Source organism: Pipistrellus hanaki, assembly GCF_964339955.1.
Source record: "Pipistrellus hanaki genome assembly, chromosome: 3".
Classification (NCBI taxonomy): Eukaryota; Metazoa; Chordata; class Mammalia; order Chiroptera; family Vespertilionidae; genus Pipistrellus; species Pipistrellus hanaki.
Genome location: NC_140505.1, coordinates 84,460,335 through 84,487,583, shown reverse-complemented (window position 1 = coordinate 84,487,583; position 27,249 = coordinate 84,460,335). Strand labels below are relative to the sequence as shown.

The following is a 27,249-nucleotide window of genomic DNA, read 5'->3' as shown; positions in this document are numbered from 1 at the left end:
GGCAGTTAGGGGCAAACAGGCTGGCAGGGAGCAGTTAGGCATCAATCAGGATTGTGTGAATGATTGGATTTGGGTAAGAAAGAACAGTCTAGAAGCAGGTTTTTGGCTTGAGCAAATTGGTGGACAGAGTTGCAGAGTCATTTAATCTGAGCAGTGAATACAAAGAAGAGAGATGGGTATCACTCAGGGGGAGAGGGAGGAGGACGTGGTGCAATTGTGAGACAAGAATGGAAGGTTTACAAAATAAATTCAGTTTGGAGACACTGCTATTGAGGTGTTCTTGGGATATCAAATACTCAGGACACTAAGACTGAGGAAAGCTCATAGATCAGGTGTGAATTAAAGCTGCAGATGGAGATAGGTCATCAGGAAAGGTGATGTCGGTGAGGAGGATTAAGAGCAAATCCTTGCACTTCCAAATAAAGGGTGGAAAGGAAGATGAAAAATTAGAGCTGTTAGAGAATTGAAAGGTAAGGTATATCATGGAAATAAATGAGAAAATGCATTGTAAAAAAGGAAATAATTGAGGCCTCTGATTTCTGGTTTAGCATGTAAGGAGCCTTGAAGGTATTATGCCATTCCAAGAAGTGAAAAGTAGAACTGACTGAAAATCACTAACTCTTTCTAGGTCCCACGAAGAACTGAGGTCATAGAGAAAAATCATAGCCCCCTAAAACTGAAAAGACATGTAGCCAGTTACACAATTCTTCTGTGTGCACAAATCTGACAGTTAAAAATTCCAGGGAGACCTATTTTAAGGAGCAATCCCCACACCCTTGGGAGTTTTAGCTTAAGGAACCCTACCAGGCTCCCATAGTGAAGAATTAATTCCCCCATATTTTCTGGAAGGAAAAAGTATCCATTACGAAATATAGCAGAACATTCTGTTATTTTTTTTTAAATATATTTTATTGACTTTTTTACAGAGAGGAAGGGAGAGAGATAGAGAGTTAGAAACATCGATGAGAGAGAGTCATCAGTCAGCTGCCTCTTGCACACCCCCTACTGGGAATATGCCCACAACCAAGGTACATGCCCTTAACTGGAATCGAACCTGGGACCTTTCAGTCCTCAGACTGATGCTTTATCCACTGAGCCAAACCAGTTTCGGCCATTCTGTTATTCTTAATAAGGCCTGCCCTAAAAAGAAACTCTTTTACCAGAAGATGGGGAAATATCCAACTAGAGCACCTTTTAGCCTTCTTATCTCATTAACACAGGGGAAGGGAACTGAAAAGTACTTGTTAAAAGTCACAGCCAAGGGACACAGGCTCACAAACAGACTAAGACTTAATGATAGGACTAGAATGCATCTCCCTCCCACAAGTCACTACATCAATAGAGCTCTTACACTGAATGGCCAGATTATTATGATATCTGAATACATAATAATCTGGCCACTTGGTATATATCCTATATAATAAAAGACTAATAAGCAAATTTCCCCCTCGATCAGGAGCTCCACCAGCAGGCAGGCCAACCGCCCAAGTCCCCTCCCCTGGCCAGGCTAGCCGGTCCCCACCCATGCACAAGTTCATGCACCGGGCCTCTAACATACCACCCATGCACAAATTCATGCCTCTAACTTAGGGGTGTCGAACTCAATCAGAGAAGGGGCCAAAATCTAAAATCCAGCCTAAATCGCGGGCCGAATGGTTTACTGAACAGTCATAAACTGACAATGTCATAAACTGACAGCGGAGTGCAGTGATGACAGCGCGGTGCGGGCCACATTGCAAGGCCTGGCGGGCTGGATTTGGCCCGCGGGCCTTGTGTTTGACACATGTGCTCTAACTTATGCACCGGGCCTCTAACACACACACACACACACACACACACACACACACACACACACACTGAGTGGCAAGATTATTATGCGTTCAGAGATCATAATAATCTGGCCATTTAGTGTATGACACAACAGGGAAATACAACTGAAAGAACTGCATGTCTCAGACCATATTTAAGTATAAATCCCCAGAGAAACCTAAAGACAATAGAGGAAACAAAAAAGGTAAAGTTTAATTTCCCAAACCACAGCTACTGCAAAAAGTAAACACAGCCTAATCCGTAGGCAGCTAAACATAGAATATCACACCAAAGCCCTATTTATCTCAGTTTATTTTACCTAGTACATCATGTCCAACTTTCAACAAAGACTTTGAAATTATGCTAAAAGATGAAAACAGTTTAAAGAGACAGAACAAGCAACAGAACCAGATTAAGATATGTCAGAAATATTAAAATTATCATATTTAGAATTTGAAATAACTATGATTAATATACCAAGGGTTCAAAAGGAAAAAGTAGGAAATACACAAGAATATATGGGTAATGTAAGAAGAAAGACAGAAACTCTAAAAAATGAATAAAGAGGAAATGCTAGAAATCAAAAACATTTTAACAGAAATGAAGATTTTTGATAGGCTCATCAGCAGACTGGATACAGCTGAGAAAACAATAAGTGAACTTGAAGAATGTCAACTGCTGGGAACCAAGATCAATAGTAATTAATATAAATGTGAGAAGTCCAATCAGAAGGCTGAATGGGGCTTTTTTATATTCACAGAGTGAATATCTACATTTTATTATGTACTGCTGACTCAATGGCCTAAAGCAAATGCCCCCAACCTGATAATCTTATTGTTTACCAAATGTTACCTTTGATGTGTCTGTTTGCATTCCTTAAAGGCAATTGTGTATTCTAGTAAATAAAAGCAGATGGGAATGGAGACTCAGTAGAACTTGGTCCCTTATACCAAGCTCACAACTGGTTTCCCTCATAATTTCCAAATTTACATTTCTTGTCATGTGTATTAATTTGCCCATCAGCCCTTTCTCCAAGTCTTTGAAACCGAGGCCATGCAGGCCATGGCTTCACATTTGGCGCCCTTGAACTGACTTGGAGAAAATTCGCCAGAGAGGGGGAAAAAATTACTGGATCAGTGGTAGATGATTAACTGCATGAAAAATGAAATATAGTGGCAACCATACTTTGGTAAAAACTGCTGTTTGAATTTTAACCCTGCTAAGTCTGGCTCTTGCATCTGATTAAAACACTGGGTACTTATCTCAGCTTCCAGGTGGAGACCTGGAGGCCAAGGCAATTTTCCCTTGCCTGGGACCAGGACCACAGGAGATTAATTCCCACTGACTCAGTAGCTTCATTCAAAACTTGAATGCTCAGTAGCTGTAGATAATTAATATAATATAATGGGCAAATTAATACACATGACAAGAAATGTAAATTTGGAAATTATGAGGGCTGTCCTGGCCAGTTATTTCAATAAATCATTGACTGCTTTTTTAAATTAATCATCAGCCTCCGGTGGTCTTATTTTGAACCCAGGTTTGGACCCCACAACAAAAAACTCATGTCAGCTGCAAAAGCCCATGGATCTGTAAGTGCTGGAGTAATTTCTTTTGTTTCAGGCAGACCATAATGGGGCAGAATTCATCAAAAGGGGAAAGACTTTCTTGTAGATTTTTGGCTTGCATGCTCAAGGATAAGGGAATTGCAGTGTCAGAAGATCTTCTTTTACAGTTTCTCCAGATTATTATAGAATATAATCCATGGTTTTCTGATGAGGGTGCATTGGATATTGAATGTTGGGAAAGAATAGGTAAAAACTTGAATGCTCAGCAGCAAGAAAAAAGTTTGCCTCCAAAATGTTTCTCCTTGTGGAAAATGGTATTGCATTTGCTAGAGCCTTTCAGAGTAGAAAGACCTCTTCATTTTGCACCTTCCGCTCAAATTGGAGGCGTGGCCTTCATGTCCTCTTCTGAAACATTTAAATTGCCACTAATAGAATCACCTATGCAAAGAGCTATCTAAGGATTAAAGGACATGACAGTAGATGATGGACTTGCTTTTCCTATTACACAGGTAGCTAATCCACAACTTCTAAATCAAATAATAAGACACCATGAAAGATTTGACTTTAAAATGATAAAGGCCTTGAATGATAGTGTGATATAGAATGGCCCTAATGCTCCATTTACTGGAGAAATTATAACAAATATTTCTGATGCATTCCTAGCTCATTATGATTGGTATTCTCTGGCCAATGCAACTCTGGATAGAGGAGATTATTTGCTATGGAAAGGAGAATTTTTAGAGAAAGGTCAAGACAAGCTTCTTCAAATCTAGACAGAATGTTCCCGTAACCCTTGAGATGATTGCAGGACAGGAGCAATTTAGTGACGTCCAGAATCAGCATATGAGTAAATTAGACTTTGTGGAAGAAAAGACTGGTGGGCTTTTCCAGCAAAAGGGGAGCCTGAGGGAACCTTTAGTAAGTGCATGCTGAATCATTCTCTGATTTTGTAGCTTGCCTCACTACAAAATCAGAGAATTTGAGATGGCAGATTCAACATGAGACAACAGGGGACATTTTGACTCAGCAATTAGCTTATGAAAATGCCAATGCTGATTGTAAGAAATTTCTAAAGCCTCTAAGAAAAAATAGCACTATCACAGAAATGATTCGAGCATGTCAGAATGTGGGGTCAGGCATTTTTCAGGCAAGCTTATTAGCTGCCACAATTACAATGAGAAATAAATCATGTTTCAATATGGACAGCAAGGATATTTTAAAAAGGAATGTAAGCAACCAAAAAGGACACAAGGTGGCGCTTTAGGAGAAGGCGTGAGCATTCTGCCTCCCAATTCAGATAATGCAGGTTTGTCCCAGATGTCAAAAAGGAAATCATTGGGCCAACCAATATAAATCTAAATTTCATAGAAATGGCCAGATATTAAATCAAGACATAGGAAATGGCCAGCCTCAGGGAAACAGCCAGAGGGGCTCCCCACAACCCCATTGTTAAATAAAGGAAATTTCCACCCTGCCAGACCCACAGTAGATTCCCTTGTTCAACTCACTCCAGGAAGTGCTGGTTTAGGTCTCAATATAGTACAATAACAATCACCCTGATCCCCGACATGGCTGGAAAAGTTGTTCCTACAGGAATTTGGGGACCTGTGCTCCAGGAACATCAGTCTTAGTCTTAGGGAGAAGTGAAAATACTCTAAAAGGACTGACTGTTTTTCCTGAAGTCATAGATTCAGACTATAAGGAAGAAATCAAGGTAATATTAGAATCCAATCATATTATGCAAATTACTCCAGGTCAAAGAATGGCTCAGCTCCTGCTTTTACCTTATACTTTGCAAGGTGAAGTTATAAATGGGAAGAGAGGAACACAAGGATTTGGAAGCTCAGATATATATTAGATACAGGAAATTAGCAAGACCCGTCCTATGATTAATCTAAGAATAGAGGGAAAACTGTTTAAAGGTTCAGTAGGCACTGGAGCAGATGTTAGTATTATAAGTCAAGAATTCTGGCCTCCAAGTTGGTCCATGGTAGAAGCTATAGGCTCTATTATGGGAGTTGGAGACCCTGATAACACGCAATGCAGCACTGCAGTGTTAAAGTCGCAAGATGAGGAAGGACAAACAGGATGGTTTCAGCCCTATATAATCTCTAGAATTGCAGTCAAATTATGGGGCTGAGACATTTCAGAAGGTTTACAACACTGTATTATTACTAGCAAGGGACAACAGTTAATAACTCAGATGGGGATATCAAGCTGGTCAGGTTTAGGGAAAAATAATCAGGGGATTAAAGAACCCATTCAGGCCAAAGGACACACAAGGATTAGAATATCAGCCTTTTTAGGAGTGGTTACTGCTCAATCTCCTCACCTCCATGCTGAGCCTATACAATGGAAAGATGATAGACCTATATGGGTAGATCTGTGGCCATTAACCAAGGAGAAATTAAATCAATTCATGAATTATTACAGGACCAAGTAGGGGCTGGTCATATAGAACCTTTCAATAGTCCTTCGAATACTCCTGTTTTTACAATCCCTAAGAAGGCAATAGAAAAATGTCAATTGTTACATGATCATAGAGCTGTTAACGCTACTATGCATACCATGGGAGCTTTACAGCCTGGACTCCTAGCACCTTCACAAATCCCTCTAGATTTGTCTCTTATAGTAGTAGATCTTAAGATTGTTTCTTCACCATTCCCTTGGCATTGCAAGATAAATGAAGATTTGCCTTTTCAGTGCCATCTATTAATAATATAGGGCCTATGAAAAGATATCAATGGAAAGTTTTGCTTCAATGAATGGCCAATAGCCCTACTTTATGTCAAAAATATGTAGCTCAAGCTATTCAGCTTTTTAAGAGACAAACATTCCCAGTGTTATATTGTCCATTACATGGATGACTTGCTCCTAGCGAGTTCATAGGAAGAATAGACTTTAGCAATGTTTTCTCAATTAAAAAAGGAACTTCCTAAATGGGGCATAAAAATTGTTCCAGAAAAAGTACAGAAAGAAATGCCTTTTAAATATCTAGGTACCATAATTGAAAACCAATATGTTAGGCCTCATAAAGTATAGAAATATGAAAAGATTGCCTTAAAATCTTAAATGACTTTCAAAAATTATTAGAGGACATTAATTGATTAAGACCTTATCTAAAAATCTCTACAGGAGAAATGACAAATTTATTTAATATATCTAGAGGTGACTCTAATCTTCCCTCAGCCCAAGTATTGACAGATGAAGCTAGAAAGGAGTTACAAAGAATTGAGCAGACAATATCCTTAGCTCAAGTGGCATGGGTACTGTCTGAATTGCCTTTATTGGGACAGATTAATCCTAGTGCAAATAGTCCCACTGGAGTCATCTTCCAAAATACAATAAAAACTCTTTTGCTATTACTGAATGGGTCCACCTAGGACATCAATCCTCTAAAACTGCAGTTACATATATAGAACTTATGGCTCAGTTGATATTTCAATTTATAAAGCACTGTAGACAGCTTAGAAAAGAAGAACCCCAATGTATTTTTACCTTTCCCTCACTGGGAAGCAATTAGAAATGTTATTTCAGACTGATTTAAATTGGAAGATTAGACTGAATACATATTCAGGGGAACTTAGTTGTCACCAACTAAAAGACAAATTATTACAATTTCTGTATTATACCACTATTATTATACCAAAAAAATACTAGGCAGGAGTCTATTCCTAGAGAATTAACTGTTTTACTGATGAACAGTTAACAGCAAAGCTGGTTATCATACAATGAATTTAGACCAAGTCATTCAAGCTAGTCATACTTCTGTACAAAGAATTGAATTAGAAGCTTTTAAGGCTGCATTGCAGGATTTCTAGGAGCCTCTTAATATTACTCTGACTCTTCTTACATTGCAGATTTAGTAAAGAGAATTGAAACTGCTCGTTTAAAATGGCTCAGTGACCAAAGTTTATTTTTACTATTTAAACAAGTTTAGCAGATTGTACAACAGAGACAATATCCTTTTTATATCACTCACATCAGGGCTCATAGTTTATTACTCGGCTTGTTAACTAAAAGAAATGCACATGCTGATCAATTGGTTGCTTTATTAAAACAGGCCTGAGAGTCTCATCAGCTATTACATCAGCCTGCCAAAATGTTGTCTAGACCATTCTCAATCACTTGACAGATTATCAGAGAATGTCCCAATTGTATGTTACATCTACTTCAAGGGCCTAAAACAGGAATAAACCCTAGAGGTTTGCTAAGGGACCATATCTGGCATATGGATGTAACATATTATACTCCTTTTGGATGCCTTGGGGCATTGCATGTCTCTGTAGACACCTTTTCAAAAATCCTATGGGCTACTGTTGGGAGCCGAGTGCCCTGCCGACCTGAGAATCGGGGGATGGAGCAAGGGTAGGTAGCCCTGCCTGCTCTCCCCCAGGAGTCGGGTCACTTGGGGACGTGGCAAGCAACAGTGTCCTTCGTTCTGCTGTGCGTGCAAATTTGGAATCTGCAAACATGTCCTTGAATTAACATAGCAGAGTACAGCTGGATGAACTTTCCCAGGCAGATATCTTCCTGAGTAGGTCTTAAGGAACTGGCACGTAGCCATCATGCTCTGAGAGAAGGCCATTTGGAGGAATGCCCAGCTTCAGGGTATAAAAGAGTTTGCGCCTTTAATAAACTTGCTGCAGTGCCATCGAGCATACCAGCCCTCCTGAAGCCCTTCTGTCTCTTGTCTTTTATTTCTAAGCCTCCTAGCCCGATCTTCAGGACCTGCAGTACCGGCTGGATCCGGTAGGCTACTGCTTCTACAGGGGAAAGGGCAAAACAGGTTATTAATCATTGTCTAGGTGCATTTGCCGTCATGGAAATTCCAAAAATTATTAAAACTGATAATGGACCTGCTTACACAAGCTGTCGATTCCAGCAATTTTGTAAAAAGTGGAAAATTCAGCACATTACAGGAATACCATATAATTCCAGGGACAGGCCATTACTGAACGACAACATCAGTAACTAAAATTCCAACTTGAAAAACTAAAAGGGGGGATTATTATGGAGAAATCACCTGTGGGTAGACTGCACCAAGCCAAAATTACTTTAAATTTTTTCACTTGTGATGCTGATGGCAAGACACTCATAGAGTTACACTGGTGTCAGAATAAAACAAAGGAAAATGGTCTAGTTAAATGGAAAGATCCTGAGTCTGGTTTATGGAAGGGACCCAACCCATTGCTAACAGTTGGTCAAGGATATGCTTGTATATTTCCAGAAAATTTCTCCAAACTTGTGTGGATTCCCACAAGAAATATTAAACTGCAACATGGATCCAAGAGAGAAACTAGCCTGATTAATGAGGTCCTTGCACCTGGAGCCACACCTTGCAGCTGTAGACAATCAGCTACCCCACCCATAGACAGCAGCAGCCCCAGGCAACACACTGAAGATAAGGAGTGGGAGATGAATGCTGAGGATATAAACAGCCCAGAGATGACTTGGTAAGTGATAAAGAAGACATTGCAAAAAGCTGAAGGAATTTTTGAAGAGACCAAAACCCCAAGAACGCCTAAAAACGCCTTTCTTGCCATGCTGGCAGTCACCAGGTATGCAGTAATATCACTAAGGGCTAGTGGGTAAGTCCTCCATGGGTAAAACCCCTTACGTGGGCTGCTCCCCCGTAAGTAAGTAAGTATATGGGCAAAGTATAATTACACGGTGTCCCCACCCAGCTTCCCTTTTTATATGACACAGAATCAAACTACTGTTCCTTTGTGTGTATAATTACAGAGAGGTTTTTCTGGCTAGCATCGACACCAAAGGAGAGGGAAGCAAAAAACTAAATACATTTACTATCAATGCTTGCTCCTGGGAGAGGCAAAGAGAATTTAACATTACTAAGGCCTCCCCCAACTAAACCATTATGTAAAAAGTCTGATGAATGGCACCCACCAGTGGCAAACTTAAGAACAGTTTTTTCTTTTGTGAATTGAAGCCCCTATGGGTCTGCCTATAGTACTAATGAATGGAAATCAGCTACTGCACTTGCACCAGCACAATGATATAGTTTAAAACGATAACTTCAATGAAAAATCACCTTCTTGGTGCTTAAAGTAAAAATAACTACCCTTGATATTTTGGAATTACAGCAGAATATTGTATAATTATCCCTTACAAACACTTACAAACTAATTCCTTAGATGCCTAGTAGCAATTTAAAGAAATAATTTACTCCTTTTCACTGTACCTGCTTACATTTGCTTTTTAGCATAACCACTGTTGCCTGTCTCATTCTTGTTCTTATATTTTTAATTTTAGTCTGCAGATGCAAAATAAAAGTCTTAAAAAAAATCGGAGCTCTGCAAGCAGCATATCAACATCTATTAAGAAATTAAAGAAGGTGGAAATGCTGGAAACCACGATCAACAGTAATTGACATAAATGTGAGAAGTCAGGTCAGAAGGCTGAATGGGGCTCTTTGATATTTACAGAGAGAATATCTGCATTTTATTACCTACTGTTGACTTAATGGCCTAAAGCAAATTACCCCACTCTGATAACCTTATTGTTTACCAAACATCACCATTGATATGTCTTTTTGCATTCCTGAAAGGCAATTGTGTATTCTAGTAAATAAAAGCTAATGGGAATGGAGGTCACAACTGGCTACCCCCATAATTTCCAAATCTACATTTTTTGTCTTGTGTATTAATTTGCCCATCAGCCCTTTCTCCAAGTATTTGAACCCAAGGTCATGTGGGCCATGGCTTCACAGTCAACAGAAATTTCCAAAATAAAATGCAAAGAGAAAAAAAAGAATAAAAAAAGCAGATGAGAAAACCCAAAGAATTGTGGGACAATTACAAAGATATAATGCACACATATTGGCAATACAGAAGGAGGAGAGAAAAAGAAACAGAATAAATATTTGAATTAATAATGGCTGAAAACTTTCCAGATTAAAGATAAATAACAAACCACAGATTCAGGAAGGCCAAAAAACACAAAGCAGGAAGAAACCAAGATGGCGGCATATGGTAGACACCTGAATGCAGCCTACCACAACAATTTTGAATTTAGAACTGGAAAACAGGGGAAACATCGCACTGAAGCACCACACGGCTGGCTGAGAGGAGGCTCTACCACCCAGGAAGGAGAGGAAGGCACATTGAGCCTCAAGAACTGTGAAGATGCGGGGAACTGTGCGCGCGAAAAGGCTTCTGGCTTCCTCCAGGCACGCAGAGAGGGCGGACAGCTAATGCAGCTGGCTTTCTTGTTCGGGAGGGAAACAGAACCACCCTATTGCTCTGATAGATGGCCCCAGTCAGGGAGAGGCCAGACGGTCAGGCAATGGGCAGAGATCTCTCGGAGGTGTGTAAAGCCAGTGGCCATTACTGCGGGACTCAGAGAAGGGCTGACAGGAAACCAAAGCTTGTCTGCACCAACCCGAGACTTCGCCCCATCCAAGTGGAGCACGGAAGCCCTCCCAGAGGTTGGCTTTCTTGTTCACCACGAATAGGACTTTTCTGAAGAAGGAGGAATCCAAAGCTTGTCTGCTCCTATACCAAAGAGGTGCGCACACCTGCAACCAATCTTGCGGGATTCACCAAAGCTTGTCTGTGCCACCCGAGACTCCGCCCCACCCAAGCAGAGTATAGAAGCCCTCCTAACTGAGACACTGCTGATCCTCACAGCCAATTGGCTTGGAGATAAACACTTCCCAGTGATACCAACAACAAGCAAAGCTTAACAACAAGACTGCACACACAGCCCACAAAGAGCTACACCAAGACTGTCCACCTCAGGTAACTGGGAAGTCTGTGGTACTGGGCTCTACCAGAACACCTAACACAAAAACTATTCCATCAAATCAGGAAAGAAGCTAAAATGCAGAGAAGAGGCAGGACACAAAGGAAGGCGATGGAGGATAGTAAGAGAATGGACATTGAGTTCAAAACTACAGTTATAAGGTTTTTTAAAGAATTTTCTAAAAAAGGCCGATAAAATAAATGAGACCTATGAGGATATGAAAAGAGAATAACTAGAAATAAAAAGGAATCAACTAGAAATAGAGAAATATTTGTCTGAAATAAAAAATATTACACAGAGTCCTAAAAACAGTCTGGAAGATCACAGGAATCAAGTCAAAGGTTTGGAACACAAAGAGCCAGAGGACACTCCTCCCCAGAAGCAAGAAGATAAGAGAATCCAGAAAGTTGAAGATAGTGTAAGAAACCTCTGGGACAATTTCAAGTGAACCAACATCAGAATTATGGGGGTCCCAGAAGAAGAGAGAGAGCAAGATACCAAAAACATACTAGAAGAAATAGTGACAGAAAACTTCCCCCACCTGGTGAAAGAAATAGATTTACAAGTCCAGGAAGTGCACAGAACCCCAAACAAAAGGAATCCAAAGAGGACCACACCAAGACACATAGTAATTAAAATTCTAAGAGCAAAAGACAAAGAGAGAATATTAAAAGCAGCAAGAGCAAAGCAGGTAGTTACCTATAAAGGAGCACCCATATGATTGTCAGCTGATTTCTCAACAGAAACCATGCAGGGCAGACAGTTATGGTTGAAGGTTGGATTCCAAGTTGTGGCATATATTTAGGTTGTGGTTCTGATACCCCATTGAGGCATGTAAAGGAAGCAATTGATTGATGTTTTTCTCTCACATCAATGTTTCCCTCTTTTTCTCTCTCTGAAATCAGTAAAACATATCCTCGGGTGAGGATCAAAAAAAAAAAAAAAAGAAAGAAAGAAAGAAAGAAACAAAAATGTTAATGATTTGCTAAAGGGTAAGGTCCTAAGAGGTTTTAAAAATTCCTATTGTGCATATAAAGTTACTTGGGACATAAACATTTTTAAATGTGTTCATTAAATAGAACTCCATATTTATTGGTTTACATGCAAATATAAAAATTACAGAAGTAGAGAATTTTTAGGGAAAAAATATCTATACTTTGTCAAAATAAAAATAAACACAAAAGAATACAGAAGTCAGAGGAATAATCTACTTGTTTCCTAAGTTTTAATTTCATTTATTTCTTCCAGATTCTAAGTACTACTTTATTCCTTCATTGGTTCCAGAAATATTTACTGATGACTACCCTCAACCAGAAACAGGATACAACAGGGTTCTACCAAGTTCCAGTCTCCCAAATGTTCAAAGTCTAAAAGAGAACCTGGAAGCTAAACACAGGAGAAGGGCAAGATTCTAGACATTATGGGGAAATATTTTAAAGTCATTAACAGGAAATGACATAAGCTATGGAATAGGCTTGTGGGGAAGCAGTAAAGCATGTTATTGAGAGCATATCTTTTGTAATCCAAATTAAAAAATGTGGGCAGATGCTGATCATGCCAGCAGAGGGACTGGAGAAAACAGAAGTTTGTAATGTGGGCAACTGAGCGAGGAAAGTGGCTGCATAATTAATGTGCAAAGTGCTCAATAAATACTAATTTTTTTCTTCCTTCTCAAAAAACTTACCTTTCTGCACGAATCACACCACTGTAGTAGGGGGGATCCCAAGGCATTAATTCCTACAATGAAAAAATTCAGTTATGAAAACTATCGACTATTTCACAACTTTTATCAATAATTTAACTAGTTTATAAAATATAAACCAGTTATTATATCAAACAGTTCTATAAAACCCTAAAAATTCATGACTTGGCAGGAAATACCAGCCTCTTTATTTTAACTTTCCTATAATCAATGAGTGAGACTTATAGGTAAGGCATAATCCCAGAATTTGGGGAAAATGTAATAAATATCATTTTAAAATATCCTATCTAATAAAGAGGGAATATGCTAATTGACCCTCATGCAATTGCAAAGATGGAGGCACCCACAGCCAATAAGGAGGTAATGTGCTAATTGACTACCCGCCCTCAAAGATGGGGGCACCTACAGCCACAAGATGGCAGCACCAAGTCCCCTCAGCACTGCTGGGGTGGCAAGTGCAGGCCACTCTGCAAACCTGCTTTTTGAGTCTCCCAATCCCCTCAATCCCCCAGCCGCTCAGGGCTGGCCTGAGGCGCAGGCAAGCCTCGGATGGCTTCTGCCCAGACTCCCAGGGTCACCCAAGCCTCAGGTAACCAGGGCTGGCTAAGACATGTGCTGCCGGCACTGGCAGCAGCAAAGGTGTGATGGGGCGTCGCCTTCCTTTGATCGCTGAGTTGCTTCCCGCCCCTGAGGGCTTCTGGACTGTGAGAGGGGGTAGGCCGGGCTGACAAACCCCTATCCAGTGCATAAATTTTCATGTACCGGACCTCTATTAAACTAATAAAAGTCAACATTAATTGATTAAATCAACCATGTTGAAACCTTTCCCAAAATATAATCCATAAAACATAATGGAGGTAAGATCAGTGTATTAAAGATAAGATTACGTTCTTTCTCAACCTAAGCAAGAAGCTTAGAGTGGATCCCCAAAATGAAAGCAATAATTTAAAATGTAGCCGAAACCAGTTTGGCTCAGTGGATAGAGCATCGGTCTGCAGACTGAGAGGTCCCAGGTTCAATTTTGGTCAAGGGCATGTACATTGGTTGCGGGCACAACCCCAATGGGGGGTGTGCAGGAGGCAGCTGGTCGAAGTTTCTCTCTCATCGATGTTTCTATTATAGTTCTCTATCTCACTCCCTTCCTCTAGGTAAAAAATCAATAAAATATATTTAAAAATAATAATAAAAATAAATAAAAAATAAATAAAATGTAACTAAAGCAGAATTAACTCTAATCTTAGCTAAGAAAATATGTCATAGAGAAATGCTATAATAATACTGTTTTTGACAACTGGTACAGAACAATGAATTAAGATAAACTCGGATACCTAAAGGATCATCCTCCTCACAAACTATACAGGTGACAAAAAGAGTGTTTCAGAGACAAGGCGGTGAAGTCAGACTGCTTGGGTTCTAGTCTTTGATCCACACTAGTTTTAAGACTTGGAAAACTTATTTCTGCTCACTGACTCTTTCTTGTTCTCCTCCTACATGACTTGATCTCTTCCAGACAGTACCCTGAACCCACTTCCTCTGAATTACCCCCTCCCTCAGTCTACTATGGCTGCACTGGCCTCCCCATGGTTCCCTGATCATAGAGGGCAGCTTCTTGCCTCAGACCTCTGCACCTGCTGATTCTTTCTCTTAAAATGGCCTTCTCTGTGCTGTTTCCATGGCATACTCCTCACATCTTCCAAGTTTCTGCTCAAGCCCACTTAACTGACCAATATGTATAAATTAGCAACCTCTGTCCCCTTTTCTCTGCATTATTTGGCCTAAAGCCTTTATTCATTTTATATTTTTACTAGAGATCTGGTGCACAAAATTTGTGCACAGGGGAGGGGGATGTCCCTCTCCAATCTGGGACCCCTCAAAAGATATCCGACTGCCTGTTTAGGGCCGATTCAGGTAGCATAGGACATTGACTGTCAGGCAGGCAGTCAGACATCCCTCTCACAATCCAGGTCTGCTGGCTCCCAACTGGTCACCTGCCTGAGAGCCTGATCACCCCTATCCACATCCTTGCCAGTCTAATTGATGCTTAACTGCTCCCCTACCAGCCTGTTTGCCCCTAACTGCCCTCCCCTGCAGGCCTGATCACCCCTTACTACCCTCCCACGCAGGCTTGATAGCCCCCAACTGCCCTCTCTTGCACGCCTGGTCCCTCTCACCTACCCTCCCATGCTGGCCTGATCATCCTCAACTGCCCTCCCTTGCAGACTTGGTCCCTTCCACCTGTCTTCCCCTGCTGACCATCTTGTGGTGGCCATCTTGTGTCCACATGGGGTCAGGATCTTTGACCACATGGGGGCAGCCATCTTGTGTGCTGGAATGATAGTCAATTTGCATATCACTCTTTTATTAGATACGATAGAGGCCTGGTCGAAGGGTGGGGGCTGGCTGGTGTGCCCTGAAGGGTGTCCTGGATCAAGGTGGGGGTTCCTTTGGGGTGTGGGGCGGCCTGGGCGAGGGGCCTGGGGTGGTTTGCAGGCCAGCCATGCCCTCAGCAACCTAAGTGGAGGCCCTGGTATCTGGATTTATTTATCTTCTATAATTGAAACTTTGTAGCCTCTAGCAGAGCCAAACCTCCTGCTTGCTCTGTGGCCATAGCCACTTTTGTTAGGATTTATTTATTTATTGTAATTCAGAGCCTTGAGCTGAGGCCAAGACAGGCCAGGGCTGCAGAAACTTGGCTCCACCATAGCCTCCTGCTCTCTCCAGCTCTGTGGCTGCTGCCATTTTTGTTGGGATTTATTTATCTTCTATAATTGCAACTTTGTAGCCTTAAGCAGAGGCCAGGGCAGGCAGAAAGCTTGGCTTCCTCCATTTCAGGGGAAACCCAGGCCTCCTGCTCTCTCTGTGGCCACAGCCATCTTGGTTGGGTTAATTTGCATACTCGCTCCTAATTGGCTGGTGGATGTGGCTTGTAGGTATAGCAGAAGTACAGTTAATCTGCATATTACTCTTTTATTAGATAGGAATAAAAAATTTTAATGTTGTCACTGTAGATATCTCTCTGTTTCCCTCCCTTTGCCAGTCTACTATGGCTGCACTGGCCTCCCCATGGTTCCCTGATCACAGAGGGCAGCTTCCTACCTCAGACCTCTGCACCTGCTGGTTCTTCAATCATACCCCTCTCCCTCTCCCTTGGCCTTCACCACACTATTGCCCATGTCTCTGGGGCATGGATATATGTTCTTTAGCTAATATCTTCACCTTACTTATCAGTCCCCCCTCCCCCCCACATCCTTTTCCTCTGGCACCCACCTATCTGCTTCATGTATCCAAGGGGCTGGTACCATTTTGTTCATATGTTTATTTTTTTTTTTCATTAAATTTTACATATTAGTTCAATTATATGGTATATGTCTTCCTATGAATGGCTTATTTCCCCTAGCATAATACTCTTCAGGTCCACTGATGCTGTCACAAAGGATAAGAGTTCTTTCTTTTTTTTATAGCTGCATAGTGTTTTATTGTGTAAATGTACCACAACTTTTTTATCTATTCATCTGCTGATGGGCACTTAGGCAATTTCCAGATCTTGGCTATTGTATATAAGGCTGCTATGGACATAGAAATGCATATATTCTTTCTGATTGGTGTTTCAAGATCCTTAAGATATATTCCCAGAAGTGGGATGACTGTGTCAAAAGGAAGTTACATTTAATTTTTTGAGGAAACTCCTACTGTTTTCCTCAGTGGCTGCACCAATCTGCATTCCTACTAACAGTGCACTAGGATTTCCTTTTCTTCAAATCCTTGCCAGCCCTTGCTGTTAGTTGATTTATTGATGGTAACCATTCTGTCAGGGTAAGGTGATAATTCATTTTAGTTTTTTTTGTTTTGTTTTTTAATCCTCACCCAAGGACTTTTTTTTTTTTTTTTCAATCTTGAAAAAAAAGAGTGGAAGAAAGGGAAGGTGGGTAAGATAGAGGGAGGAAGGGGGGAGAAGGGGAAGAGAGAAAGAGAACGGACATTGACTGGCTGCTTATCACACATATCCTGTCTGGGACAGGGATCGAGCCTGCAGCTGAGGTACATTCTCTTGACAGGGAATTAAACCCGTGACCCTTCCATCCATGTACCAATGCTCTCATCACTGAGAAAACTAGCCAGGATGCATTGTAGTTTAAATTTGCATCTCTCTTATGATTAGTGACCTTGAGCATTTTTTCATGTCTATTGGCCATCTGTATATCCTCTTTGGAGAAATATTTATTCAGGTCCTATGCCCATTTTATTTTTTATTGGATTGTCTTCCTGTTGTTGAATTGTATAAATTCTTTATATACTTTGCAAATTAACTCCTTATCAGATGTATCCTGGGCAAATATGTTCTCCCATACAGTGGGCTCTCTTTTCATTTTGTTGATGGTTTCCTTTCTTTGCAGAAGCCTTTTAGCTTGATGGAGTCCCATTTGCATATCTTTTCCTGATTTTCCCTAGCCCTCAGAAACCTATAGGCAAAAACAGTGCTGTGAGAGATATCTTGAGATTCTACTGCTTATGTTTTCTTCAAGGATTTTTAAGGTTTTGTGTTTTACATTTATATCTTTTATCCATATTGAATTTATTCTTATGTATAATGTAAGTTGGTAGTCTAATTTCATTTTTTTGTATGTATCAGTCCAATTTTTCCAACACCATTTATTGAAGAGACTGTCTTTACTCCATCATATGCTATTGCCTCCTTTGTCAAATATTAATTGAACATAATGGCTTGAGTTGGTTTCTGAGGTCTCTGTTTTGTTCCATTGGTCTATTTGCCAGTTCTTATGTTAGTACCAGGATATTCTGATTACAATGGCCTTGTAGTAGTTTGATATCTGATATTTTGATACCTCCAACCTTGTTCTTTCCTTCAAGATTGCCGTGACTATTCAGGGTTTTTATTTGGTCTATATAAATTTCTGGAAGTTTTCATTCTAGGTCTGTGAAATATACCATTGGTATTTTAATAGGAATTGCATTGTCTCTATAGATTGCTTTGGGTAGTATAGCTGTTTTAATGATGTTAATTCTTCCAATCCATTAACATGGTATATGCTTCCACTCATTTGTATCTTCCTTAATTTCTTTTTTCAATGTCATATTTATAGCCTTTATATCCCCATATGGCACAGCACATGTTTATTTTTTCATATGTTTATTGTGATTTCTTCCCCTAAGCTTGATGAGGGCAAGGAGCTTGTTTGCATTTTCCCCTATTATATCCTGGTGGCACCCTGAACACCACCAGATACTCAATATTCACCCAATAGCTATTTGGTGACTGAGTCAACAGCACCTCCCAAACAGGATGGCTTAATGCATTTAAACTATTAAACAGAACACCTGGCACTGAGTAAGAACTGTGTAAATGTTAGCTTCTATCCTTATTACCATTATTCTTCAAATTTCACTTTAGATATTATCTCCTTGAACAATAAGATATTCTTTCTCATATTCCATAATTATATGTCTATCATGAATGTATACCAATGTAAGATACTTGCAGGTTTATTCTATTTTTCTAGTTCCTGAGTGTTCAGTTCCTGGCACATATTTCCTCCAACAGATGATCATTTACTATCTACAGTATAGAGTGCAGACTGTAATGATACAAAAAAAAAGTACATGACTCATGCCAAGGGGCCAATGATGTTGCAGGTAGTAGAAAGATAAATGAGTCAACAATCTGAGAGCATTGAAACAAATGGTATATCCTATCTGTGATGTTGTACCATATGACACAGAACCTAAGAGAAAGATATTTAAATCACAATAGAATCAGGAAATATTTGGAGGTAAGTTGAGTTTGGAAGAATAGAATCACTTAATCCAGTTGAGAAAGGGGGGAAAGCATCCATGTTTATGGTATTTATGAATTACTGGAAGCTAACTATTATAATTCCTGGCACATAAATGTCAGTTAAAATTAAAGGACAAAAGAATTAAAGAACAAGGAAAAGCAAAGCTAAAGTAAGTGAAGAGTGCAAAAGCACCATCCAGATATTCGTAGAGAACAAAGGGCACTAACTTGGCTGAGAAGTACAGCAGAAAATAAGGCTAGAGAAGCAGGTAGGGTCAAAATCACCAAAAGCTTGATGGGAAAAAGCTAAGAAACAGGAAGAATTATGTGGAGTGACAGAAAAATGTTAAATAAGACAGTGACAAGATCAGATTTACTTTTTAGAAAAATCCCTCCGGTGGCGATTAATTAATTAATTTTTATTTTAGATAGGTGCTGAGTATCTACTCTGTGTCTAACACTGGGCTAGGTACATTGCTAGGCACTCAGAATCCAGGATGGTTTTGACAGGGGCCAGACAAAAGGATAGAAAACCAGTTTGGCAACAGTATGGGTGAGAAGTAGTAATATGGACTGTAGCAATGAGCCTGAAGAGTAGGGAACATGGAGTTCTCAAGAAGGTATAATCTACAGGACTTGATAACTGATTATAAAGGGTTGGGGGAAAGTCATGTGGAGGGCTTGTTTAAACACAAGACTGTGGGACTTAAGACTCAATGAGCCTCAGATGGGGCTGGAGAATTTATATTTCTAACAAGTTCCCAGGTGATGCTACTGCTTCTGGTCCAGAAAACACACTTTGAGAACCACAGGTCTAAAGTAAGTCCTTGTTCCATCTTGGGGAAGAGAGTGAATAGCAGAACCATTCACCAAAACACATCCTTTGTGAGAATAATCTTCATCAACAACTATATAAACATCAGATTGTTGACTCACTTATCAGAGCCTAGCCAGTGTGGTTCAGTGGTTGAGTGTCAACTTATGAACCAGGAGGTCAGGGTTCAATTCCCGGTCAGGGCACATGCCTGGGTTATGGGCTTCATTTCCAGTAGAGGATGTGCAGGAGGCAGCTGATCAATAATTCTATCTCATCATTTATGTTTCTTTCTCTCTCTCTCTCTCTCTGAAATCAATAAAAACACATTAAAAAAACAAAAGTTTAGGAAGAATAGTTTAAAGTCATATTAGCTTTTAATAAATTAGCCTTTGGCAACAAATTTTATTTTTTTTGTTTCTATATTCTGACCCATTATCTGGTTTCTTTTCTTTTTTTAAAATATATTTTATTGATTTTTTTAGAGAGGAAGGGAGAGGGATAGAGAGCTAGAAACATCGATGAGAGAAACATCAACAAGCTGCCTCCTACATACCCCCTACTGGGGATGTGCCAGCAACCAGGGTACATGCCCTTGACCGGAATCAAACCTGGGACCTTTCAGTCCGCAGACCGACACTCTATCCACTGAGCCAAACCGGTTTCGGCCATGATCTGGTTTCTTAAGTGGACTTGGCCACCACAAGATGCCTGCAGGTGATGGCAGTTGTGGGTAATCAGATAACTGTTATTTTACTAGATACAGCTCCAACCATAAATTAAGAAATTGATATGCTACTCTAGAAATAGGTGAATTTAATAGCATTAATCTCTTTCTGAGTGGCTACATCTGGGAAGCTGATACAAAAACACTGACAGAACAATGGCACAGACAACCCAGTAATCCTGTAGCAACCTCAAAACATAAGGGAAGCAGGATCCTAATACCTGGAATTCTATCACTCTCAGGCACCCAGACTACTTGGGCAGCATTCTCACCATAAGGACATGTTAGTTTGTAACACCATGTGATCTTTTGATCTTGGGATTGAAAAAAAAAATCACAAGTATTTTTAGAATGGGTATACTTTGTCATTCATATTAATTTGAGTTCCACAAATTAGCAAACAAGTAAACTGCAACATTATCTATCACTGATGATTAAAACTGTCACTTGCCAGGTCAAGCACATACTGAGGCTCCTTTAAGGCTGCTTCAAACAGAGAAGCCAACTTTCTATAGAATGGAGGAAGCCGTTGCATAAGTGTATATTAACATACACGTGTTAATATACAAATACACTGAGTGGACAGATCATTATGATCTCTGAACGCATAATAATCTGGCCACTCAGTGTGTGTGTGTGTGTGTGTGTGTGTGTGTGTGTGTGTGTGTCTGTGTATGTATGAGGCCCAGTGCATAAATATCGTGCATGGGGTAAAGGGGTGTGGTGTGTGTCCTTCAGCCCAACCTGCACCCTCTCCAATCTGGGTCACACCTCTCACAATCCAGGATTGCTGGCTACCAACCACTCGCTATCCTGCCTGCCTGATTGCACATAACAACTTCTGTCTGCCAGCCTGATCACCCCCTGACCACGCCCCTACCAGCCTGATTGACGCCTAACTGCTCCCCTGCTGGCCCGATTGCCCTTAAATGCCCTCCCCTGCTGGCCTGATTACCTCTAACTGCCCTTCCCTGCCAGCCTGGTAGCCCCTAACTGCCCTCCCCTGCAGGCCTGTACTTTCCCAAATGCCCACCTCTGCTGACCCTGTCAACCCTAACTGTCCTCCCCTAATGGCCTGATTGCCCACAACTGCCATCACCTGCAGGCATCTTGTGGTGGCCATCTTGTGTCCACATGGGGGGAGCCATCTTTGATCACATGGACGTAGCTATCTTGTGTGTTGGAGTGATGCTCAATTTGCATATTACTCTTTCATTAGATATTATTAGAGGCCCGGTGCATGAATTCATGCATGGGTGGGGTCCAGCCAGCCTGGCCAGGGGAGGGGACATGATGGTTGGCTGGCCTGCCTGCTGGTCGAACTCCTGATCGAGGGTACAATTTGCATATTAGCCTTTTATTTTATAGGATATACACTAAGTGGCCAGATTATTATGTGTTCAGAGATTATAATAATCTGGCCACTCAGTATGTATGTGTGCACATATATATTATGTCAACTAACCAACAAAGATATACTGGATTTTCCTGGAAATGTCAGACTCAGACATATGAATCAAATATTTCAATGCCTTTATTCACCAAAACCAAGGATCAGAAACGAAACAACATATACCTTTAGCATATCACAATACAGTTATAGACTCAAAGATAATGACCTCAGTGGATAGACAGTTTATGTTGTAATAAAAATGTTCCAGTAAAGTTACTTACAGAATTTTGAGGATTTAGTTTCATTTTCATTCTTTGTATAATCTCAAAATCTTTCAGAGTTCTGTAAAACAGGTTTGACATTAATTATTAGAACAAAATTTCAGTATGTGACAAAAAAACTAGTGTGCTTATGTAATACATTCCAATATTCAAAATAAAACGGAAGTAATTTGTGGTGCAAATATAAACAAACAAGTTTTACATGTGTTAGAAGAGAAAGCAATATATATCCACTAGAGGCCTGGTGCATGAAATCCTGTACTGGGGCGGGAGTGGCGGGTGGAGGGGGTCCCTCAGCCCGCCTCGCATTCTCTGACAGTCTGGGACCCCTAGGGGGATGTCTGCCTGCTGGTTTAGGCCCACTCCCGGGGATTGGGTCTAAGCCAGCAGACAGACATCCCTCTCACAGTCCTGGACCCCTTGCTTCTTACTGCCCACCTGCTTGGTGCTCCTTAGTGCTACAGTGGATGCAGGAGAGGCTCCCACCACCACCGCTGCATTCGCCAGCCATGATCCTGGCTTCTGGCTGAATGGCACTCTCCCTGTGTGAGTGTACTAATCACCAGGGAGCAGCTCCTGCATTGAACACCTGCCCCCTGGTGGTCAGTATGCATCATAGCAGCTAGTCATTCTTGTCTTTCTGCCATAATCATCGCTTGGGCTTTTATTATATAGATTAATAAATGATGGCAATTGGCAATTTCTATGTTAAAAAAGCATCCTGAAATATACATGTCTATTTAAAACAATATATAGAGAGAGAGCTGGAGAAAGATAGAAATATCAACGATGGGAGAGAATCACTGATCGACTGTTAATCGGCTGCCTCCTGCACCCCCCTATTGGGGATGGAGTCCACAATCTAGGCATGTGCCCTTACCGGGAATCAAGCCCTGACCTCCAGGTTTGTAAGTTGATGTTCAACCACTGAGCCATGCCAGTTGAGCCCAACAGATACATGTCTTAAAAGTATTAAAACTTGGAAAAATTAGCAATATAATAGAAACATAAAAAATATTATTCCGTAAACTTTAAATCTCTACTTTTTTTGTTATATCTTAAAAAGGCGAGAAACTAATATTACTTTCTATAATAGATTAACTTAAGATTATATTTAAGATTACTACTTATAATTTTTCCTCTACAGAAAAACACTAGCTGGACAATAATCAAATACATGCTTAATATCTGTAGAATATGAAGTTTCTGTTAGAATTAATTCCTATATATAACTAAAAATCTGAGGATGTTTGCTCAAAATATAATCTAAACTACATATTAGTGGGGAAAGAATACTAATACTTATCCAACAAAGCAAAGTAGAATAAATTCTCAATTAACTGCATAATCAACTCTTTGTCTTCATTATATCAAAGCCATAGTAGTTCACTGGTTAAAAGAAAAGTTTAGAATTTATAAATATTATCCAAATTAGAGAGGATTGGGTTTTAAGGTATGAATTTATAATAGAAAACGGATATTTAAGCTAAAATTTAATGTATTGGTACAGTCAAAAAGGCAAATAAAATTTTATTTTATTTTTAAAATATATTTTTATTGATTTCAGAGAGGAAGAGAGAGGGAGAGAGATAGAAACATCAATAATTAGAGAGAATCATTGATTGGCTGCCTCCTGCATGCCCTTTACTGGTGATTAAGTCTGCAACTGGGCATGTGCCCTTAACTAGAGTCAAATACAGGAAGGACCCTTTAATCTGCAGGCTGAAGCTCTAGCCACTGAGCCAAACCACTTAGGGTGGCAAATAAAATTTTAGACAGCATTATAAGAAAGAAATGAGAGAACATTACCCTCTTTCCTCTTTACTAAATTTACTAGAGGCCTGATGCATGAATTTATATGCATGAGTGGGGTCCCTCAGTCTGGCCTGCAGGATCAGGCTGAAACCAGCTCTGCAACATCCCTTGAGGGGTCCCAGATTGAAAGAGGGCACAGGCCAGGGGGAGGGACCCACTGGTGCATGATCAGGGCCAGAGAGGGACACAGGAGGTTGGCAAGCTGGGGAGGAACTGTGGGTAGGTTCCAGGGCATGTCCAGCCCTTCCTTCTCAGTCCTAATCAGCTGGACCTCAACAGCAAGCCAACCTACTGGTCAGAGCATCTGGCCCCTGGTGGTCAGTGTGTGTCATAGTGAGCCGTTGAGCAGCCTTATCATATCATTACCATATTATGCTTTGATTGGTTGAATGGTTGTTGGGTCAACTGGACACTTAGCATTTTAGGCTTTTATTATATAGGATTGAGGTGACAATGGTTAATAAAATTATATAGGTTTCAAGTGTACAATTCGATATGTCATCTGTATATTGTATTGTGTGTTTGCTGCTACCTAAAATCAAATATCCATCCTTCACCATATATTTGACCTCCTTTACCCTTTACTACATCCCCCTTTCCCTCCATAACCACCATATTGTTGTCTGTGTCTATGAATTTTTATCTGTCATTTGTTTATTTGTTGTTTTCAGTTTTATATCCTACATATGAGTGGAATCATAAGGTTCTTGACTTTTTCTGGAACATGACTCTCTTTTACAAACCTGACCTGTCTCTTCCTAAATATATGACACCTATTGGAATTTTGCCCTCAACAAAGCACTAGAAGGACAAGTAGCATGATCAAAGAAACTGGGCATTGGGAAAAAGGAAAGGCAAGAATATAACAAAGGGACTCATAGTTGAGAGAAAAACACTTCAGCTTGAAATTTCAAATGTGAAGCAGAGCATTCTTAAATACACAAAAATCAAAATACAGATCAATTTACCACATCTGCTGCCAATATTTAGGCCAAAGGAAGAAAAATACTATTTTTTAAATTTCTCATAAAATTGATGGTAAAACTAAAATATAAAGTTTCAAAAACATTTGGAAATTTTTTTTTGTTTTTTAATCCTCACCTGAGGATATTTTCCCATTGATTTTTTAAAATAGTGGAGAGAGGGAAAGACAGAGAGAAATAGCGATGGGCCAGGGAGGACCTTGCAATGGAGGTACCTTCCCTTGACCAGAATCAAACCTGGGACCCTTCAGCTCTATCCACTCAGCAAAACCAGCAGGGATGGACATTTTATAAGTTACATATCAAAGATTTCCTAAAGACAAATAATTAATCAAAGGGGATGGTCTAAGTTTTCAAGGTTATCATCTTAGGAAGACAACTATGTGCTTTCAAAGTATATCTCATAGTTCATTTAACCTCCTACTCAATAGTCCACAAATCTGACCCAATATTCCAATACTTAAATTCTTAATAGGTCACTTGCTAATTTTTCACAAATCAAGTTTTTAAAAACACACACACACAAAAAAAATAACATATATTCTAAAGAGTAGAATAAAAACAAACCTTTCTGAAAGTTTGTCAGATAGTTTCTCAAGGAACTCCATGACAGTTTCTAAAAATTAAAAATAAAAATAAAATATAAATGAGCATATCTGTTAAAATTACAATGTGTTATTATTATACACTACTATACCTTAAAGTGGTTATTTTCAAAGGATAAACAGGATTGCAACATATTATAGGCATATAATAAGTATTTCTAGATAATTATAATCTCTTTATTAGTAAAACAAGTTCAACTGGCACAGTAATAATCCAAAGCCAGCTTAGATTATACCCCAAATGGAGAGTTAATAGGAAGCTAAAAAAAAAAAAAAATTTTACATTTCAGTGTTTTTATCTATTTATATATAAGAAAAAATAGTTACTTAGATAAGTCTATTTTTTATTTGTTAACAAACAAAGACACAGCTAAACTGATGCTGATAAAAATTTAGAAGTATGATGCACTGAAAATTAGATTTTAAAAATCAATGTTTTTCAGGGTATTTATTTTTTATATAAAGCTGCAAAATATTCTATTCAAGTTCAATACAAAAAGAATATATAGCAAAATTAGAACATTAAAATTTAAAGTTCTGTTAAAATTTTTAAAAATACTTAAAATACTTCAGCTGTAAATCTTTATGTTTTACAAGCTAATAAAGACATCTTATATAATAAAAGGCTAATATGCAAACTGTCCCTTCCATCAGAAGTTCAACTGCGAGTTCAACCAGGGAGTAGGGCCAGCTGTCCAAAAGCCTGCAGTCCTTGTCCCCCCCCCCCCACCCCATGCTTGATCACCACCACAATCCTGATCAGGGGTGGGGCTGGCTGGCCAACCTCCAGAGTCCCTTTCTCCCCACTGGTCTGGCATCATCAGCTCTGATCAGGGTGAGCCAGCTGGACCCCACCCATACACTGAGCCTCTAATATTGTATAGTGTAATTACCATTATTCCCCACGACAGGAAGGCAATCATGTGTATTTTTGAATTTAGCACTTTTTGTCATTCATTTATGTGTATAGGGGTTTTATATGTATTTTATAGTTTGCAAAGAAAAAGCAATCCTAAATGACTCACTAGATCAGATGGACTTAATTAACATCTTCAGAATACTTCACCCCAAAGCCACAGAATATATATTCTTCTCCAGTGTGCATGGGACATTTTCAAATATAGATTACTTATTAGGACACAGACAAAGTCTCTTCAAATTCAAGAGGATAGAAATCACAACAAACATTGTTTTACATCACAATGGCATAAAACTAGAAATTAACTACAATAAAATCAATGGGGGAAAAAATGAAACACTTGGAGGCTAAATAGCATGCTATTAAACAATGACTGGGTTACAAAGAGATCAAAGAAGAAATAAAAAGCATCCAAAGTCTATGGGACACAATGAAAGCAATTTTCAGAGGGAGGTTCATAGTTCTACAGGACTATGTCAAAAAAATACAAGAAAAAAATGGTAATAAATTATCTAACCTTGCAATTTAATGAATTAGAAAGAGAGCAACAAGAAAAGCCGACAGTATCCAGAAGGAAGGAGATAATAAAGATAAGAGCAGAAATAATTGACATAGAGACCAAAAAAAAAACAACCAAAAAAACAATACAAAAGATCAATGAAACCCAGAGCTGTTTCTTTGAAAGGATAAACAAGATTGATGAAACTCTAGCCAGGCTCACCAAGAAGCAACCTCAACAAAATGGATACATTCCTAGAAAAATACAAGCTCCCCAAACTCAATCAGGAAGAATAAAAAACCTGAATAGGCCAATAACTACTGATGAAATTGAAATAGTAATCAAAAAGTGTCAAGCAAACAAAAGCCCTGGAACAGATGGCTTCACAGGGGAGTTTTACTGAACATTCAAAGAAGAACTAAAACCAATCCTTCTCAGACTATTCCAAAAAATTCAAGAGGAAGGCACACTCCTAAGCTCTTTTTATGAAGCCAGCAGTATCCTAATACCAAAACCAGATAAAGACACCACAAAGAAAATTACAGGCCAATATCCCTGATGAACATAGATACTAAA

At 39.6% G+C, this 27,249-nt stretch overlaps 1 protein-coding gene across 3 annotated transcripts in view; it reads right to left on the bottom strand.

The window, feature by feature from the left end:
* The window catches only part of MIPEP (mitochondrial intermediate peptidase), a 186,993-nt gene that overhangs the window by 125,440 nt on the left and 34,304 nt on the right, over positions 1 to 27,249 (bottom strand). For all 3 annotated transcript variants that reach the window (XM_084879363.1, XM_084879364.1, XM_084879365.1), the window contains 3 exons: positions 25,218 to 25,266; positions 21,853 to 21,913; positions 12,826 to 12,878 (listed from right to left, as the gene is read on the bottom strand). In XM_084879363.1, the coding sequence (XP_084735489.1) occupies positions 12,826 to 12,878; positions 21,853 to 21,913; positions 25,218 to 25,266 (163 nt within the window). The remainder of the gene's footprint in view (positions 1 to 12,825; positions 12,879 to 21,852; positions 21,914 to 25,217; positions 25,267 to 27,249) is intronic.